The following is a 20535-nucleotide window of genomic DNA, read 5'->3' on the forward strand; positions in this document are numbered from 1 at the left end:
ACAGATAGACCAGTAAGGATAGCAAAGATGGGGCCAGCCGGGACTCCCATGAGACAGAGTTCCTGAGTCTGGGAGCAGCAACAGAGAAGGCCCTCTCTCCCACATCCTCACCAAACACACCTATGAAAGGCATCCCCTGGTGATCTTAACATAGAACAAGGATGCGGGTTTCTTTGCACTTTTCTCTTTTTAAAAATAATACTACTAGTACAGAAATGTTCAACTCTTCTAGTGTTTCGTCATCCATCAGACATTTATTGAAGAGTACTTGTAGGGTTTTTCATTATAATTTCACCCCCTCCTTTATAAATTCCATTATTATTTCATATCTTCCAGGGGCTTTGTTGTTTTTCACAATTTTCATGTAAATTATTAGTTCATCTTTGTTAATTTCAGGTATTTCTCCCGAGTTTACATGTGTAGTTTTTAATTGTAGTTATTCTACATTATCTTCCAGTGGCATCTGCTTATGATTATACAGATCTTCATAGAATCTCTGGTTACTTTTAAGGCTTCTTCCCTCTCTCTGGTTTCACTTCCATCATTATCTTGTACAACATTAATATTTGTTCTCCCTAATGATCTTCTCATACTCTACATATTTTTATTTTCTTAGTCACATCTTCAATAATTTTATCTTTTTATCTTCTCATTTATTTTTTAAAATGTTTTGTTAGTTCCATTACATTTCATCTCACCTTGTTTTCCTTGTCTTGCCATTTTCTTCTTCTACTAGCAATATATTAATGTGTATACAAAACCTTTTTTAAAAATTTAAACTGTTTTGCAGTGCTGATTATAGTCATGTACTGATTTAAAGCAAAAATACTACAGGTATCTTGCTCCAAAGACAACAATAATTCTACAACTTGTACGTTATCTTAATATACTTCTCAAAATAAAACTAAGTTCAACAAAAACATGACAGAATTGATGATACTATAATGAAGTTTTTAAAGAAAGATCCTCTTTATTTTTAACCAAATGACACATTTATGTTTTTGTAATCAAACACTGTCAGTTTTCTTATTAAAGGTTGTAGAGCCTATTCAGATGAATTCTCTCTCATTTAACTTGCATATTATTTTGTAAGTATATTTGTTGTGTTTTAAAGAACAATATATAATGTACACTAGAAGACTTCTGGTTGAAAAGCTAAGTAAAAAAATGTTTTAGGTGCATAAATATACCATTGGATGTGCTGCACTCAAAAAAGACCAAACTGACAAGACAAAAAATAAGATAAATACTCCACTCCACTCTCAAGCCTACCCAGAGCACAGTTTGCTGTCCTCTGAAGAGGCCGGCCACAGAGACTGGCGAAACATTAGGAAGAACCACCTTCAGAACACGGCCAAGAAGCCCGAAAAAACCCACAACAACCAAAAAATAAGATAATTTCTACTGGGATAATTCCAAGCTACATGATATAGCTGTAGCATGAAAGAGAATAACTATAACACGAATAAGAATAATTCTCTACTGTACAGTATATCAATTACATGGTCAATATTGCAAAAATAATATAAATAGATCATATATGCAGGCCCACCAATTACAGTACTAAGTAGACAGAGAGTATATTCATATTCCTGTCAAATTTTGATAAAAATTAAAATGCATCTTAAAAAAAGGAATATATCTGTATGTGAATCCCAAAGGACACTTTCTCCATCCTCAAACCTGGGGTGTATTTGATTTAAATCAGTCATTTAAATCATGATTTAAATTTAAAACTTGGAATTTTTTTTGACACTTTAAATTTAAAAAATAATGTAAATCAATTTGATGTTTTTAAAATCATTGATTTCCCTCCCCACCCTACTCAAATCCCACGTCTCACAGACAATTTAGCTGTAGTGTGGCTCCCTGATACCTTATCGGGGGTGGGGGGGAAAGTGTAATGAATTCTCTCACATTTTAAAGAAAGGACAGTCAGGAGATTTCCACAATTCCCCACCTGGAAATGGAGAAGGAAGCAATCTTGGGAAGATGGTGCTATCCTCTGTGGCAGTTCTTGCTTCTCTTCCTGCTACTCATTTTGTTTTATGAAGAGACAAGAAAAACACTGTAAGAAGATAGCTGCTGACAATGGCCTGCTCCTGGTTCCCTGCTTTCTGTTTCACTAAAAAAACCTGGATGCTCTCAATATGTCTTCCTTCCTCCTATATGGGATAGCAAATGACCAGACAGAGGTTCTGTAAAAGGTAGAAACAGCATGGAGAGGTGCACAATGATGGACTCTGAGTAGACAGGGGGCAGAAAAGAGGACATGGCATATTTAAAAAAAAAGATAAATTTGGCCTAAAATGACTGACTCAGAAAACTGCTTCCTCAGCACTTGTGCACCAAAGCATCTCCTCTGCCTCAGCTATACAGATGGAAATCTTGGTCATCTGGATTGATGGAAAGGAATTATTTGAAATATTCCACCAAAAGATCAATAATTTTTACCCTACCACCTGAGCCAGTCTATACAACATGTACACTTTCTGGACACTAGTGCACAATAGTCATACAGTATAAATACCACATTATATAAAAAACTTGCTATTATATAAACTTACATACTTCTACCTTCACCCAAAATACATAATACGATCTATTGTCTACATCCAAGCTCTAGGGTACAACATACATGCTCAAACCCAGGTGACAGAGATGAAAATCTCATAGATATACAGCAGGCATTTCTTTAATTTTCACTTTTCAGTGAGGTGAAAAACAAATTCACAGAGCAAGACCAGGAGCAAACTATTCCACGAAAAACTTGAAAGAGGAAATAACAGAACACTGGTGGTTAATACAACAAATGAAACCACTGACGTGTTATAAGTTAACTACAGCTTATTCATCCCTCTTCTAGGCTTTGGGTAGTAGGCATCCACTCATTTACAAACGTACCTCTCCAAAATTTGATACAGCTACTGATACATAACAAAACACACTATATTATACAAATACAGGAAGAATATCCTACATACCCTGATGCCACCTATGCCTCAGTTTATAGCAGTAGCACAGATCCCAGCAACGTTACTCAAAGTATCAGGTACCCATTTATTTATTAATCTTCTGATATTATATATGCCATCCCCTTCCAGCATTGCCCCTCTGTATTCTATATAGGGAAGATAGTACCGTCTCTACACAAGAGAATAAACAGTCAGAAATCTAACATCAGAAATGACAATATATAAAATCCAGACTCAGGACATTTCAGTCTTCAAGAACACTTTGACACTCTTCTCAAAGTATCTACAGTACTGTAAATAAAAGAAGTTACAAAAAGGGTATAGCTATAAATTCCAGTGTGCATGCACAGGCTTAAATACAGATTGGGGCTTTTTTCACAAACTGTGAGGCTGTCCACACAAGCATTTGTCCCATTCTATGGTGTGTTGATGGGGGGGTGGGGGTGGTCCACTGTTTTTTCCAACATCTACATGTGGACATTGCTGGAGAAGGCCAATTTGCCCCAACCCGCACCTTTCTGAACCCGTAAGAGGGCTCTACTATTATGGTGCTGGTTAGAGGGCTCCAGTTTAGTCCATCCCAGTGAGTTTGGTCTATTCCCAGTGAATGTGGTCAACTTGGAAGGGGCTAAACTAGACCTTCCAGCTCCTTCTAGTGTCAATTTCCAGTATCCTGAAGTGGTTTATAAGCCACTTCAAAATACTGGAAACTGAACACTTCCTGATTGTCTCAGGAGAGTTAGGGGAAGTGAAATTATTTTTATTGCCTGTGCTAGATCATCAGTGTTGCAATGAATCACTCTGATTAAATTACAACAAACTTTCTTTGCTTGTCTGTGTATTTCTGGTCGAAAACATGGTTTGGGGCAGTTTCTCAATTGGCAATACACAGAAATATATATTTTTTATTGTAATGATTCATCATCACGTAGGTGACTTTAAAAAGTAATTTCACTGATCCTCCAAAGACAATAAGGGAAAACTGCTGAAGAAGCTGAAGGTTGATATGCTGTTAAGATGGGAGGTGTGCACCAAGTGGCATACTGCTATTCCCCACTGTGACCTCAACTGACTTTTTTTAGCTTGCTCCAACCCACACCAAAATGGCCAGTCTGGACAGGCCCTGAATATCTTAATAAGCTGGTTTTTCTCTCCAATGTTGCATATAGTTAAAGGCTATTCTGTTTGGCAGAACTCTTGCCTCAGGCCATCCAAATTTTGCTGAGAGCAAAAGTCAATCACTCAACAGTTGAAGGACAGCAGCCTAATTGATATGCATCAGCCAACAGATGATTTATATGAACTAATTACTCTACCATTAACAGGATGTTTACATAATCAACACTTTTGGAATTCATTTGCATTTAATAATATTATTGTCACGTTGAAAGCTCACTAGTTGTGTCTATATTCCACTGCACTTAGTTCCCAACCCCACAACCAAGTACACAGTGTTTCCTTATATATCTAAGGAACAGAACTGTAATCTAAAAAAGCCCACAATGGGGAAAAAAAATCTTCATCCTGAATATTTGTAAATTTTGCTATTGTTTTATTGATAGATATAATCCAGTGTATTTAATCCATCAGTATTTTCTCAACTTTGTGGTTTGTATAAACGAAACGAAAAAGCAAGGGGGAATAATTAACATGAATTCATATACTTAAAGGGCGTTGTAATACATTTTAGATGCCACTTACATTATTACTGCAATTAGTCTACCAACCTTCTGGGCAAGATGTTTTTAATTTTTTCAAACCATTAAAAAATAAACTATGGGGAAAAAATTAACACAACTGAAGAAATCATGACCATTTTTACAGAATCTTCAACAAAGCCAATATCTGGACTACAACCAAAGAGAAAATGTTACATTAAGAGTATTGAAACGTAAAGTATTTGATTCTTATTTGGAAAAAGGCTTTACAAATGGATTGCCACAGGGAACGCATTTCCACATGATAAGCAAATATCAGCTTATTGCAGTTAGTAGTCCACCAATTGTTAGAGTTTAAAAGGATATGCACTACTTAACACTAACCCTTTACATCCAAATCATCATCATAGGCATCCTTTAGTCTCGAGAGACTATGGTAACGTACTCTGTATGGAGGACTTCGATACTGTATGTGAAGCTGGAGTGTCCTCTCCAGAGCATGAAGCTTGGGTAAAGTAATATGGAGGATAGGCTGTTACCCAAGCAGCAAATCCCTCCTCTCGACGTTGCTGAAGTAGTCCAATGGAAAGGCAAGAGCCAATACAACTATGGGTTCTCTATAACTGACACACAAGCAAAAGATAAAGCTGAAACTAAAAATCTATATCCATCTTCATAACCTAATAAACCTATGTTCAACAAACAAAACACACAGCCCAATTCACGCGCAAGCCAATATGTCACAGTGACCCAATTACAGATCACAACCTATAAGTTAATAAATCCTGGTTCAGAATGTACAGGTGAAACAAAACTGAAGGGCAATATGCAGCTGTGTCTGTTTCCTAGCACCAGGCACAATGGGCTTAGTTACTTTCAGGAAGAATGAATGCAACACATATTGAAGCTACTCATAACCAATGGTAGATGGTTGAAGGATGCTCTGAGACCCCCCCAGTATCACACCACCATTGTTCAGTCATAGGTGGTTTCAGCGTGTCATTATATTCATTCTTCTCAGAACTATCCAAGATCTCAGCAAAACCGATACTCGCTCTTTCCTGCAGACTGCACATGCAACCCAAATCTTCTTTAAAGGGTTACAGCAAGAACTAGCAATTTGTGGGCCTTTTTTCACTTCTCTCTTTTAAATAATGTTTTCAGCAATTATTTAATACATATTATTCCATCTTTTAAGTAATATCTTCAGCAATGTTCAGGGAAATTATCTGAGATGCTGCGAACACTATTTATCTAAGGGCTTCTATAAAATTTTGATAAATAAAATAAATATCAAAACATGCAGATTTCACTCTCATGGCATTATAAAATCTGTCACGTGGTCTGAACAGTGATGTCTGCAGCCGCACCAAAGTTAAGGTATGTGACAATTCACTGGTGAAATTTCTATCTGCACAACTGTTAAGATAACCACAACGTGAAGAAAATGATACAGTACTACAAAATACTAGTCATGTTGGTGTCAACTTACATTGTGGAAGCCGGATGGCATAATCATCCAGCACATGTAATATTTAATTTAAAGGAATGGGAAGTTTACTACCCTCCCTCCATTCAGGTTCCAAGTTCACCAGGGCTCCTTTTTGCCCTGAGGAAAACTTTGGAAGCCTTGGGATGGGACAGAGAGAGGAATCTTTAATAGACCAAAATCATTGCTAAATCACTGTCCGTGGTCTCAGTCCCAAAAACAGCAATCCAATGGCTTTGTTTGACTATTAAAGGCTCCCTTCCCGAGGCTCCTATAGGCTTTCTCAAGACAAAAGGGAGCCCTGCAGAGCCTCAGAACCTGAAACAAGGGGACAGGAAGCTTTCAATTAATTGAAATTAAATATTACCATCCCTGAATGCTGACATCATCTGGCTTCCATGGCATCACTTTACACAAAGAACCTTTTGCCCAATGTGTGGCCGTACAAGAAAGAACTAATCTATTTTAAAAAGGCTAATGTGAAAATAAGAACGCAAACACAGGAGATACAGGAAAGTTAATTCCTGCTTGCTTACTTTACACAATCACTACTTCTGAAGGCTCAAACATGAAATAAGGTTCACTAACAAGCATAATCATCTCTCAAGGTATTCCTCTGTACTCAGTATGAGATAATATTGCTTTTCGCCAATACAAAAACTAAACAATCATCTCTGCCTACAAAATAGAGATTAAAAGTCATGCCTAGATCTTCCTGAGGACAAATAATCCCAGCAGGAAAAAAGTCTGTATATCAAGTGCCTCCAAATTTGCTTACACGTTATTCTACAATACATGGTCACGTACGATTTAGGGGTTTTCATATGATGCACTTCGATCCACTGTACCAAAGTGACTGATTATTTAAAAAAATGAATGCGGTTTCTCACAAGTGTACAACTGTAGCATCACATCAGCTGGCTGGATAGGTCAGTGAGTTACGCTTTCTGGCTGTGGAGCCAGAGATTGGGAGTTCAATTCCCCAGCACCTCCTGAGAGAAGAGTCAGCTGGTGTGGTAGCCATGGGCAACCTGCACAGTCCCAAGATGTCCCCAGAAGAATGTTAACCCACTTCTGAGTAGTCTCTACCTAGAAAACCCTGGAGAGAATCACCACAAGTCAGAGGTGACTTGACAGCACACAATTATTAGTAGTGTCACATCTCTCCTAATCCCCTGTTTGTTAACAAGTGTTATTGGAAGACTAATCAAGGAGGCCAGACCTTACTTCAATGTCCTTTCTCACAGCCACAACATTCTCTATATAAACTACACAGCTTCCAAGCTGACCACCTGACAAACTGGTTTTGGCCTTGGGAACAAGAAGTGCAGATCTAGATTCTAAACAAAGGCTGTCCACTGGTTAGAGATCAACCAACTCTAACTCTTTGATCAGTTAACTTAGTATATTTACACATAAGAAAAAATTTAAACAGATATTAATATTCTGAATACTACACGATACAACCAGTGTTAGCACATGCTGCTATCTGATTTAAAAGGAAATTCTTACTTAACATTTTGTTTCATTTCCCATTACAGTAACAAACCAAGACCAGCATGAATTCCAGGGGGAAAAATCATAATAAATTTACCACTCACCCTCAATTAAACTGCATGCCAACAAATAACTAAGTTAGGAACACAGAAAGTGGCCTTATCCCTGAATGAGAACACGGGTCCACTCAGCTCTGTATTTTCCACTCACTAGGAGCCACTCTCCAGGGCTTCAGGCATGATTTTCTCCTACTACCTGCAGATTCTGCAAACTGAGTTTGGGATCATGCTCCATGACTGAGCAACAAACCTTCCCCACTATGGCACCCAGAGGCCTCCCATCCAAGGACAACCAAGCCCAGAGGAGCTTAGCTTCCAAAATCAGAAACATCAGTGTGTTCAAGGTGGTATGGTCCTGTATGCTGTTAAAGTTTATAGCCAACTGGAACCATAAGAATTAAGATATAAGCCTAAATATACTTAGGTAAATCCTTTTGAAATGAAATGGTACACGTTTCTGAGTTAAAATACACAACTTTGCTGTTAAAACTGCCTTTGAGCAGCAGGGCTAACCCCAGCTTTTGGACTGGCAACAACCCTCACCCCAGGTTACTCCAGAGATGCTCTTGCCAAAAGAGGAAAATATTTATTTTATTTTATTTTGCAAACTTCATTCTTGCTCTGTAGCCCTTAATGTCCTTTAAGAAGATGCTCTCTAAGGTGCTGGTTATGGCAGAGAGCTGACACGCAGCCACTGGGGACTGCAGGAGAAAAGAAATGTTGGTGAAAATTATGTATTCCCTTTCTCCTGGAGCCTCCACTGGATTTCAGTTCCTTCCACAAAGGGAAGAGACCTTTAAGAGACTCTCTGGAGCCATCCCTCAACTTTCCTCAATCTTCTGTACAGAACCAACAATTCTTTCCCTCACATGGAACTTCTTTGTTATATACTTGCATTGTTACTTCCTTCTGTTGAATGGTTACCTTCTCTCTGACAAATGTCATTTATTTTTATATATATATATCCAACATATATGATTAAAAGAAAGCTACTAATTTACATTAGGAACATCCCAGGTTCAATCTTTGAGATAGAAGGGATAAGGTAGTCTCCTAGGCAAAACCTGGCGAGAGGCCTTGCCAACCAACTATGCTGGCTGGGAATGAAAGGTTGTGTGACCCAACACATCTGGAGGTGCCAGCTTTGAGGAAAACTGGCAGAGGCAACAGTGATCTACTGAATCTCCAAACCGTCACTTCTTTATGTCAGAACAGTTACTCCCACATAACAGCCAAGTCATCTGAAACGTCTGCTGCACTTTTAAGTTACCGTATGTAAAACTATTTTGCTATAAACCAGGGTGGACCAATTTAAAAGGAAATTACAGTGGTGCCCCACATAGCGATGATAATCCGTGCAGCAAAAATCGCTGCAAAGCGATTTTGTCGCTATGCGGTTTAAAAAAGCCCATAGGAATGAATTGAAACGCCTTCAATGCATTCCTATGGGCTTAAAACTCACCTTTAAGCGAAAATCCTCCATACAGCGGCCATTTTCGCTGCCCGGTAAGCGAGGAATCCAGGCGAAAACACAGCGGGTGGCCATTTTTTTAACCCGGAAGCCATTCTGGAACCGCCGATCAGCTGTTGGAAAGTCATCGCTATGCAATGATTGGTATGCGAAACAGGGTACCGATCGTCGCAAAGCGATTTTTCCCTATCTAAACCATCACAATGCGATCGCAAAAGTGATCACAAAAAATTCATCGCTATGTGGATTCATCGTTAAATGGGGCGCCCATTAAGCGAGGCACTACTGTACCTAAATCAAGAAAAAACATGTCCACTTTAAATAACTCATCCAAATCAAGGTTTCCCCTGAAGAATGCCATATATCCTGTTTCCCCGAAAATAAGATCTAACATGAAAATAAGCTCTAGTATGATTTTTCAGGATGCTCGTAATATAAGCCCTACCCCAAAAATAAACCTCAGTTAAGTGAAACCCCGCCTCCACCATTGTGCAGCAACCAGAAGAAGATGACACGACTGTATTTCAATAAATGTAGATTATTGTACATGAAAAAAACCCCATGAAAATAAGCCCTCGTGTGTTTTTTAGAGCAAAAATTTATATAAGACCCTGTCTAATTTTCTGGGAAACACGGTAAATAAAAATCACCACCATCATCTATGTTTGTAAGAAAAATTTCAGGAACATTCTCCAGGTAAGTGCATAGAAAAAGACAAACAAAAGAAACTGTGGCTCAGCTTTTCAATGGAGATGGAAAAATGATGACAGAAGACAAAGAAATGGCAGAAGGGCTCCATTCCTATTTTAGCAGTAATAACTAGAAGTCAACACAGATTTGTCAAGGACAAATCCTGCCAGGCTAACCTATTCTCAATTTTTGATCGAGTGACCTGTCTGATAGACAGAGGGAATGCTGTAGACATTATATATCTTGACTTCAGCAAAGCTTTCGACACAGTGCCCCATGATATTCTGATTAGCAAATTTAACTAGATGTGGGCTGTATATAACAACTGTCAAATGGATACACAGTTGGCTACAGAATCATAGCCAGAGGGTGATGATGAATGTCTCCTTCTCAAACGGAGAGGAGATAAAAGTGGAGTATCCCAGGGCTCAGTCCTAGACCTAATGCTATTCAATATTTTATTTACAACCTGGATCAGGGGATACAGGGAATGCTAATCAAATCTGCAGGTGACATAAAATCAGGTGGAATAGCGAACACCCAAGAAGACAGAAACAGCATTCAAAATGATCTAGATATGGCAGAGCACTGGGCTGAAAACAACAGAATGAAATCCAAAAGGGATAAGTGCAAAGTACTGCACTGGGGGAGGGGAGGAGTGTGTGGACGACACCAAACACAGAGTTACAAGATGAGGGATTCCTGGCTCAGCAATATTATAATTGAGAAGGATCTTGGAGTCATTGTAGATCACAAGCTGAGTATAAGCTAACAGTGTAATGTGGCTACAAAAAATGCAAATACTATTCTAGGCTGCATTAACAGATGTATAGTCTCCAAATCCCATGAGGTTTCCCTGAAAATAAGACCTAACCTGAAAATAAGCCCTAGTATGATTTTTCAGGATGCTTATAATATAAGCCCTAAATAATCCCCAGTTAAGTAAAACCCCGTCTTCCACCACGGCGCAGCAACCAGAAGAAGATGACATGATTGTATTTTAATAAGTACAGATTGTTATACATGAAAAAAATAAAGCATCCCCTGAAAATGTCCTAATGCATTTTTGGAGCAAAAATTAATATAAGACCCTGTAATATTTTCAGGGAAAGACAGTAGTTCCCCTCTATTTGGTATTGGTTAGGCATCATCTTGAGTACTGTGTCCAGTTCTGGATACCACACTTCAAGAAGGATGCTATCAAATTGGAACAAGTTCAGAGGAGGGCAAGAAGGATGATCAGGGGGCTGGAAACCAAGCCCTATGAGGAAAGGCTGAAATAACTGGGCATGTTTAGCCTTGAGAAAAGACAAAGACTTTTCAAATACTTGAAAGCTAATCACACCGAGGAGAGTCAATATCTGTTCTCGATTATCTCAGAGTGCACAACATCCAATGATGGGTTCAAGTTACAGGAAGCCAAATTTCAGGAAAAATATCAGGAAAAACTTACTGTTAGAGCACTACGACAATGGAAGCAATTACCTCAAGAGGTAGTGATGCTCCAACACTGGAGGCATTCAAGAGAAATTTAGACAACCATCTGTCATATCTGTTTTGAGTTGTCTTCCTGCACTGATCAGGGGGTTGGACTCGATGGCCTTATAGGCCCATTCCAAATTCATGATTCTATTATTTTTAGAATATTTTTTTAAAAATGTGGTGGCCCTCCACATATTGCTGAACTGCACTACTCATTTACCCCAGCCAGAACAGGTAATGGCGAAAGATGATGTGAACTGCACTCCAACACCTGGAGGGCCACAGATTCACCCAACTTACAGTCCATTCCAAGGGCAGTACGGTGAAATGACTGCAAACAAAATAAAAGTATGTTTCAAAATTTTCTGATATTCTCCTTGATAAGCCCCTCTTCTGTCTTAACAAGTCTTAACAATGAATTTTAATTTCTGAATCAAGTTCCAAAAAGTTCTTTTCTTTGAATAACTGGACCTGTAACTGAATTTCCACAGCATTTATGTGAAAAAGAAAAAATCCAGATAAAATGACAATAACATGATCCAAAGAATTCTACATATAAAAAGCTATGTATCTTTCTTATACAAACTAGATGCCATACCTATCAAGAATGTTTGTATTGCCCATCTCTTCTGCTTTTTGTTTTCAATAAAGGTAAAACAGCAACACCTAATTCAGTATACTGCATTTGCTCTGGAAATGAAAAATCACTATTATGAATATGTTTCCACTGAACTATGACATAACTACCACTGCTTTTGACTTTTGTGAAGAAAAAATCCCAGCATTGCCTAAGATGAAGCTTTAGAGGCATAAAACCTGCTTTGAATGCAAGTGGTTAAAATCTACAGTTTGTAAGCACTATAAAGGCATTCTACTTTCTTCTCACATAGAAAAGAATGCCTCTTCTAAGATAAGGCCTGCTCCAACACACATACTTCTTCTTTCATAACATTAAATGTAACTGATAATATTAACTTAAATATCTATTATTATTTATGCAATTAAAGTTATTTTAATTGGACAACAAGTTTTTTAAGACCACAAGATCATTATTCTCTGCACTTAAGGTATCTAGCTTTAAAAAAAAGACCGCTTTATACCATCAATGACGTAGAATTCTATCCACAAAATTTATGCCACATTAAATTTACTAGACTATACAGTGCCACATGACAATGTTCTCAGTATTCTAGCATGTCCTTTATTTCAAAATTGGTCGCTATTAGTAGAATACAGTAATAGTAAATAGGAGTGTTTTAACTGAAACATTATGCTGGACAAGACATCTATAAAACACAGGTGAATTCTAACTTGCACAAAACATGAAAAACTGTCCTATAATGGAGACTTGTTTCTTTTAAAATGTTCTGAGGCTTATTGTGATGATTTTAGTGCTTTTAATGTTTAGTTCATTTTAGTGATATTACTAACTCACTTTGAACACTTTTAAAAATAGAAAAACAGGCTTAAGATGTAATGCCTAAATGTGTATACACCTGCATACACACACACATAAATATGCATGCATACAGAATATTCCATATGATGTATGTGTGGCAGGACATCATCATCATCATCATCATCATCAAAAATAGCAGCCTTTCCCAACTATTTACAGAGTTGTTCTTGGAAACAAACACATTACTTCAAAAGGTGGCATCAAAACCAAGGTGACCCTGTCTCTACCAAAGTCAACAGGGATCCCAGCTCTTCTCTTCATGATCGAATACATTACAATTATTATACTTTGGAAACCTGCATTGTATAGACTTATTCAATCCACAAAGTGAAATAGGAAAGTAAAGTTTTAGAACTTTAACCAGAATAGTCAAATGAAATCTCTGGTAAAAGAGTGCATTTTTTAACCAGGCCTGCTTTTGCCATGATATTTTCATCTAAAATGTGCATTTCAAAATAGAAAATGCATAAGACTTAATTTACATTACCATATTTATATTATGTTAAAAATATTACACATGTGTAATTTTACTACACAAACAGGCACTGAGAAGCCACAATTGGCAGCAAGTATCTGACATGTGCAACAAGTGAGAAGTACAGTATGTGCAAAATCATACATCCTTGGTGCAAGGTCTTTTAGTGCTCCCTTGCAGGGAATCCCTGTGTTATAAAGTAGCACTATCAACTTTGCAAATCCAGCCAAAAAATCCTGGAGTACAGCTTTTTATCATCATCAGTAATAAGTCTATACCCAAATTTGCTTAAAACTATAGCTGGCAAGAGAACATCTTCTCTCTCAAAAATGTTTTGGCCATCCAGCAGTTCTAAATTTTAACCCTCCTTATTTTAAGCTAGTAACAAAACTGTGAGCACAAAGAGAAAGGATTTGTGAGAGAAACACATTTTCAAATAGTCTGCAAGCTTATCAAGTTGTAATTCTGGCCAAGATGCCCGTAAACAACTAGCAAGAAAATATGATAATTCCTGTGGAGAAACAGAATTCCAATTCATTTCATCTTTTGTAATAAAGAGGATTTTTCATGGCACCCACTTACCAGGCAGAATGGCTACAAAACACTTTGTCTCTAAACCGAAGCTCTCTACTTATTCACCTTGCTTAAATTAATCCCGCTTTGAGATGTGCAAACCGAAACAAACACAGGGGACCACTACAACCAGTTAACTCCACCCACCTCCCACTCACACTTTACTGCATCATGAATAGATTGGAGAAACATGGTATTAAACTTATTTCCCATAAACAAAGTTTGCAGAAAACTTAATTAGTACCGCAAGACAGCTTACAGATGGTAATCCTGTTGGTGGTTGTTTTGTAGTAATTGATGTTTCAAGTCTTTCTATCAAGCTTCCTAGTGTGATGGGGCTGCGATCTGGATCTTCTTTTTCAGGTGCCTTGGTAAGGCTGCCTTGTTTTTCTTTTTGCAGATCTGTACCTCCAGGCAAATAAGACCTAGAGTACATGTCTAATTTCTCAGTTCTACTTCCTACAGCAGACACTTTGCAAGTATTACTTTGTATTTGATCCTGAAGGATGGCGTTGGATAGCAAGGCAGAAAATGTCTCATTGTGTCTAATTTCTATGGAGCCCCTCTGTTGGATTTCTTGAAACACTTTTGCCCCATTGTCAGACTCTGCCTTCATACTGCAGGTGGCTGTGCTTCTGTTTTCCACCACAAACTTAACTTCTTTCTCTGGATCCTCATCCGCCCTTAGGAACAATGTTTCAGCCTCCATCTCCTTCTCTTCCTCCAAACAAGGAGCCAGGGTGTCAAAATCCAGAAGCCTTGCCGAGTCCTGCTGGGTGTAATCTTCTGTGTCCTCCACCAACACCGAAGAACTGCATAACTCCGGGCTGGAGTCGCTCCTTTCCAGTTCCTGCAAACAATCAGAGCCATTTTTTGAGCCATTCAAATACTCGGCATTGATCATGGAGGCCAAATCCTGCAGCCTGCGCAGGGGGATGTAGCAAGAGGAAGGAGGATTTTGCCCATAGGCTGCCTTGGACGCTGCTAAGGGAAACTGCATGGCGGTGCACCCATTAGGTGGCTCGGGGCTACAGCTCTGACCCTCCCCCCCGTAAGGGCCGGCCCCGTTCTCCTCCGGTGCCCCTAACGCCAAAGGGCTGGCGAAGGGGGACAGGTAGCCCCTCCTGCTCACTTCGCAGGCCTGATCCATCCTCTACGGCGGGCATCAACCTGTGAAGTAAACACAGCAACAATGGGGTCAGGCAAACCCTCCAGGGCCTTGTTCTCCAAAATGGCAGCCACTTCTGCTGCTGCTGCTGCTACTCCTCCTCCTCCTCGGCGGCGGCGGCCGCGGCGGCGGTAGTGGCAGAGGCCCGGCTGACGCCTCCTGCTCCTGGCCGGGAGGCCTCAGAGAGCCTCCAGCAAGCCGGGTGCAGGAGGGCCCCCCCCCCGCCCCCGCAACCTACGACTTCTAGGCAACGTTGCCTCCTGGTCGTTACAGCCTGATGTTTGCCTTCACAATAGCGCAGCATCCACCCTGCTGTTGCTTGCCGGGAACGCAGCAAGCAGGCCTGATTTGGCCTGGCCGCACTCTTCTCCCCACCCCCAAAAGGCTGCAGCTCCTGCTCAACAGTGATGGGTTCAGCAACCGCTTCTGGACCTTTAATCCCTCCGCCGTTGGCTGCCGCCCGGCTTCTCCACTAGGCCCGATGCCGGTTGGCAAGGATACCCCCCCCACCCCATTTCCTGAGGCCCTTCGGGGGCTGGTTGCAGCGTCCTTGGAATCTGAGATCAGGGAGAACGGGGAGGTCTTGCCTGGAGTTTACTTGCCCTTTCCCTCTCCGACTTGGCCCTCCCGCTCCGGGGCCAAAATGAAGAGCCGACTTGGCTCCTCCGGGCCCTATCAGCTTCGTCTCCCGCACAGCAGCCTGCCAGCTTCTTTCGCTTGCTCGCTTTGGCTCGGACGCGCGCGCGAGCGCTGCGCGCCCCCGCCGCCAAGCGCGCCCCTTGCTGCTGTTCCCCCCCCCGTGCGCGCTCGCGCGCGCCCCCTTACTAACTCTTGGGGTTCAGCCGCAGCCGCGGCAAAGCGCTGCGCTGTCCAATCAACGCGCGCGCCTGCTCGTCTCCTGCGCGCCGTCTCCCCTTTGGGCAGCACCCGGCCCCTGCGCGGGCCGCTGCCCCCTAGTGCTCAGTCCTGCAGCCCCTCCCTGCCCCACCTAGGGCTCTCTCTGTGCACTGCCTACTCCTCCAGCCTGCTCCCAAGGGCTGGTGTCGACTTGCAGTTCGGCCTGGCCTCGGTCGGCTGACCGGCCGGCCAGCCGGCCGCCCTCCCTTCCGTCCCACGGCACATGGCGTCGCAGCTCTCCTCTCTACCCGCGCTGGACAAGCCCTGCCTTTCTCGCTGCTGCCAGCACGCCCCCCCATCCGTCCTTCCGACCTTCCCCGCAGTCTAAACATGTCGCTTCGTACCATAAGCAACCCTAGCAGGGCGCCGGCTCCGAGGCCAGGCCTTTGCTGGCTCCCCCGTCAAGCGCTGCAGCAGAGACCAGGAGCGAGCAAAGATGGTGGCTGTTGAGCTCGCCCACCCACCCGCCGGGCAGCCGCCGTTCTCCTTGGCAGCCCGAAGAAGGGGAGGGGGAGCCCCTCAGACGCCCCGTGACCACCAGCCAACCGGGCTGACGGCTGCCCCGGGGTTTTCTCCCAGGCTCATGGTGGTCGTGCCGCTGCTGCTGCTGCCAGGTTTAAGCGGCTCCTCAACCGCACGCGTGGGAATGGCTAGCCTGAATCCTACCACGCCACCTCAAACGGGAGAGAGGAAAGCTGGGAGGGTTTCTTAGCTACTAGGTTGGGAGCAACCAGAGGCAACCAGGCCGCCCCCATCTTCCCGCCCAACAACTGGGGGAAACTTAAAGCAGGTCAGCCTGCTCCCTTGTCTCCCAGCCAACAATGGGGCAGGAGAATACAGGGAAAAAACTCCCTCCGGTCTTTCTCTCTCTCTCTGCGCTCCCCCCCGCCCCACCTCCTCCGCCTAATGAGGGGAGGGGGGCCGAATTCTCCAAAAATAAATGCCTGGACAGTGGCGTTGGAGCTGGTCGTGGAGTGGCCCCCACCAGCTCCTCCTGAACGGGGCCAAACTCTTGCCTTCCTGCGTGAAGAACGATGGCAGGGCCAAAATCTGCCCCAGAGAAACTGAGGGGAACGGATTCCGGTCCCCGCAGAGCACAACCAGGCCGCTCCCGGAATCCTTCCACGGGCGGGCTGCGGATGCGGTGGCCGAGGCGCGGAGCTCCTCTCCCCTTTCCCCAGGGACTAGCCCAGCAACGGGGCTGGGAGGGAACCTCTGCCAAGCGCTTCTTTTTCCCTTCCCCGTAGAGAGACCGTGGAAAGCGAGCTCGCCTCGTCTTAGCGAGACCTTTTCTCTTCTCCCCCCCTCTCGCTCCGGGCTCTCCCGCGACCGCCGCCGAAGGGTCAGCTCTCTTTCGTCCCCTTCTCGCAGTTGGTCTCCAGGGTAGCCCAGGTAGAGCCGCTCCTGCGTCCCCCCCTTTTTTTTGGCTCTGGAGAGCAGCCCTGCCCCTGGGCGGCTGCCGCGGCTCTCGTCGTCTCGTGTATGACAGGGCAGCCGGGATCCAAGCAGGGAGACCAGCCCGAGATTAGCCACAGGGGCCGGGCCCCCAACTCTGGAGGGGCCCCGGCGGAGCCCAGGCGAGTGTCCGGGCTGCCCCCCCCCACTCCGGCGGGCACCCCTCCTTCCTGCTCCTCCACGGGAGCCTCAGCGCCTTGACATCGGTCAAGAGCGGCGGGCCTTCGCGGCGCGCTGCTCGCGTCTCTTCCTGCTGCAGCTCCTGCTTAGTCTGTGAGCTGAATGTCGTCGCCCCCTTCCTCCCCCTCGGTCTTGCAAAGCGGCCATTAGAGTTGCCCGCCAGCGAAGCCGAGCTCAACCTTCCCGGGGCAACACCTTAGCCCCCTCCACCGCGGTGCAACGACAGGGCATCCCCCCCTCCCTCCGCCTCGCCACAGGGACTGGAGTCGGGAGTGGTGGGTTGGCTCCTATTCCTTTCTCTCTACCTTGAAATCCTCGCCAGCGATCCGTCCGTAAGGAGCCCGCTGAGGGAACCAGGACTGCCCGTTTGTTTGTTTATTTATTTATGCTAAAATTGGTCCTCAGCTTCAGCGGAACTCTCCTCCACGGCAGGCAGGGGTGGCTGTGGGACCCAAGGCCATCCTGGAGATATCAGAATCCCCCCTGCGTTTGAGACAACCCTACGCACAGGCAAGACCTTTTTGTTCTCTTGTGCGGAGGAGTTTTGCCATCCAAGGCCAGGGAGGAGGAGGAAGGCGGCACATCTGTGGTTGACACATCTGGAGGGCACTAGGATATGGGAGGTTGCCTATAGCTTCCCAGAAGTGAACTGTCTTTCCTCACCTCCCTTGGTCATGTGGTTTCTAACCAGTACTGAAGCTAGGCCTTGAGCCCAAGCAGGTACCTGCTGTTCAGACAGGCCATCAGTTCTGAAACTAATTGGTATTACTCCTTCTCCAAGCAGACATTTACACTTTCTAGAATGGAGGGGATGGGAGTGGCAAGCACGCTATAAGCTCCTCCTTCCAGGCAAAAAGGAAAAGAAGAACTTGCCAGAAATTGACATCTACAGTACTTTTCTGCTCCCAATCACAGACAATTGATGTAAAGGGACCAGGGATAAGGGGAACTGATAAGGGAAGCTGCCTTTTATTTTTGCAGGGATTTTAGGAGGGAGATATTCACACTCATTTTGTCCTGATGCAACTAGACAATTATAATTGTTAGTATTTTATAGTGCTTTTAAGCTGCTTCCAAATCATCATATTTTAACAGTATCTTAGCACTTGAAAGAGAAAGGAAAAGCTTGCACTTCCTTTCATGCTTATGCAGTCACCCCACAGAGAGACATGGGCTCCACATTTTTGGGAATATTTGCTCTTAATTGGACCAGCTGAAATGTCCATCTCAATTAAAGTCCAAATCTTTGCAGAGATGAGTTGGTTCTTTCCAAACAATTAGCATCATTAAAGTGCTGTGTGCATGCCAGCCCATCGTTTTATGGCTGTTTTCTCAAAGTTGTTGCCTCCCTGAATGGGCAGTGAAATTCAGAAGTTACTTTTTTACAAGCAATTAGTTACCAGTATCCTCTCAAGTCACCGCCACCATGTACAGTAGTTTGCTGCTGTTAGGACTGACTTTTTAAATAGGTAACATTTTATTTTCTGCTGTTTCAAAAGTAACAACTGTTGCATTTTTAAAAGCGACAGGCTTCTGGCCTATGGTACAAGACATCCTCCATGTCAGCTCAAAACTTATAAAAGACGTAGGAGTCAAGCAAAAAGCACAGCAGGAAGGAGCATTTGAACTCTCTGATACTCTTGTGGAGTGAGACCACCTTTTCTTCCCTGTTACAGTGGGCATTTTCACAATGAAGAATCAGATTTTGCTGGTCTCAACAAACCTTGTGATTTTTCTGAATGAAACCTAAGACAATCACATCAGAAAATAAACTCTTTTTTGAGAGTCCACAGACTGTTCCCCTTTGTAACATCTCAAGGTAGCCTGTAGATTACATGGCTTGTATCAAGCTTTCACTGAGTGTTGCTATTGGGCAAGCAGAGGGCAGTTTTTCTACATGGAGATCACAACACTTGCACAAGTGGTGAAATCCTGTATTACTACACAGGCAGAACTTTCAACTCAGAGGAAACTCAACCAACAATTGGTCCCTGAAGCTCTTTCCTTCCTTTTCGTTTTTGCCTCTTTTTCAAAGCATTTTGCCTAATAGAGTCGGCAGAGGATCCTAAAAGTTTGGATACATTTGTAGTCTTCTTTGTTCATCTAACAAAGGTATTACTATAATAGAGATTTTTAAAAGATACTGTTAGACTGCAAAAGGAGTGGTATTACTCCTAGTTAAGTTACATTTCAAAGGAAATTTAATTATAGCTTGTGCATGCGTGTGTTCTGTGCCATCAAGTCAGAACTGACTTATAGTGACCTAATAGGCCTTTCAAGGTAAGTGAGATATTTAAGGAGTGGTTTTACTAGTGCCACAGTGAGTTTCCATGGCTAAGAAACAATTTGAACACTGGTCTCCTGAATCTTAGTCCATTAATCTATCCACTATACCCTGCTCGTCTTTAGTTGTGTCTGACTCTTCATGACCCCATGAACCAGAGCATGCCAGGCCCTCCTATCCTCCACTGCCTCCCAGAGTTGTGTCAAATTCATGTTGGTAGCTTCGATGACACTGTCCAACCATCTCGTCCTCTGTTGTCCCCTTCTCCTCTTGCCTTCACACTTTCCTAAGATCAAGGTCTTTTCCAAGGAGTCTTCTCTTCTCATGAGATGGCCAAAGTATTGGAGCCTCAGCTTCAGGATCTGTCCTTCCAGTGGCCCCCAACCTTTTCTGGTTGGGGAGTGGGGCACACCCCCACACTCACAGATGGGCATGCATGTGCAGAGGGTCGGAGTGCACTCACGGAGGGGTGGAGCGCACTTGCGTGCATGCACGAAGGGGTGGGGTGCGCTCACAGTGGGGAGGGGTGTACTTGCGGGTGGGCAGGGCACCCATGCGTGTGGGTGGCGAGCCATGCATGCAGGTGGAGGGGACTGCATGCAGGGGGGGCGGGACATCTGTCTCCGCGGCCCAGTCCTGCCATGGCCACGAACTGGCACAGGGCCACAGACTGGGGGTCGGGGACCCCTGCACCACACTGGAAGTCCTTATTGACTAGGAAAA

At 43.3% G+C, this 20535-nt stretch overlaps 1 protein-coding gene across 22 annotated transcripts in view; it reads right to left on the bottom strand.

The window, feature by feature from the left end:
- Positions 1-17955, bottom strand: part of NSD1 (nuclear receptor binding SET domain protein 1) — an 81854-nt gene extending 63899 nt beyond the window's left edge. For 2 of the 22 annotated variants that reach the window (XM_072989949.2, XM_078385571.1), the window contains exon 1: positions 14073-15807. In XM_072989949.2, coding sequence (XP_072846050.2) covers positions 14073-14978 — 906 coding nt within the window. In that variant the 5' untranslated portion in view covers positions 14979-15807. The other 20 variants (XM_072989941.2, XM_078385562.1, XM_078385569.1 and 17 more) reach the window with 19 other exon arrangements.
- Between the last annotated feature and the right edge of the window lie 2580 nt (positions 17956-20535).

This window comes from Pogona vitticeps, chromosome 2 (assembly GCF_051106095.1).
Source record: "Pogona vitticeps strain Pit_001003342236 chromosome 2, PviZW2.1, whole genome shotgun sequence".
In the NCBI taxonomy this organism is placed as follows: Eukaryota; Metazoa; Chordata; class Lepidosauria; order Squamata; family Agamidae; genus Pogona; species Pogona vitticeps.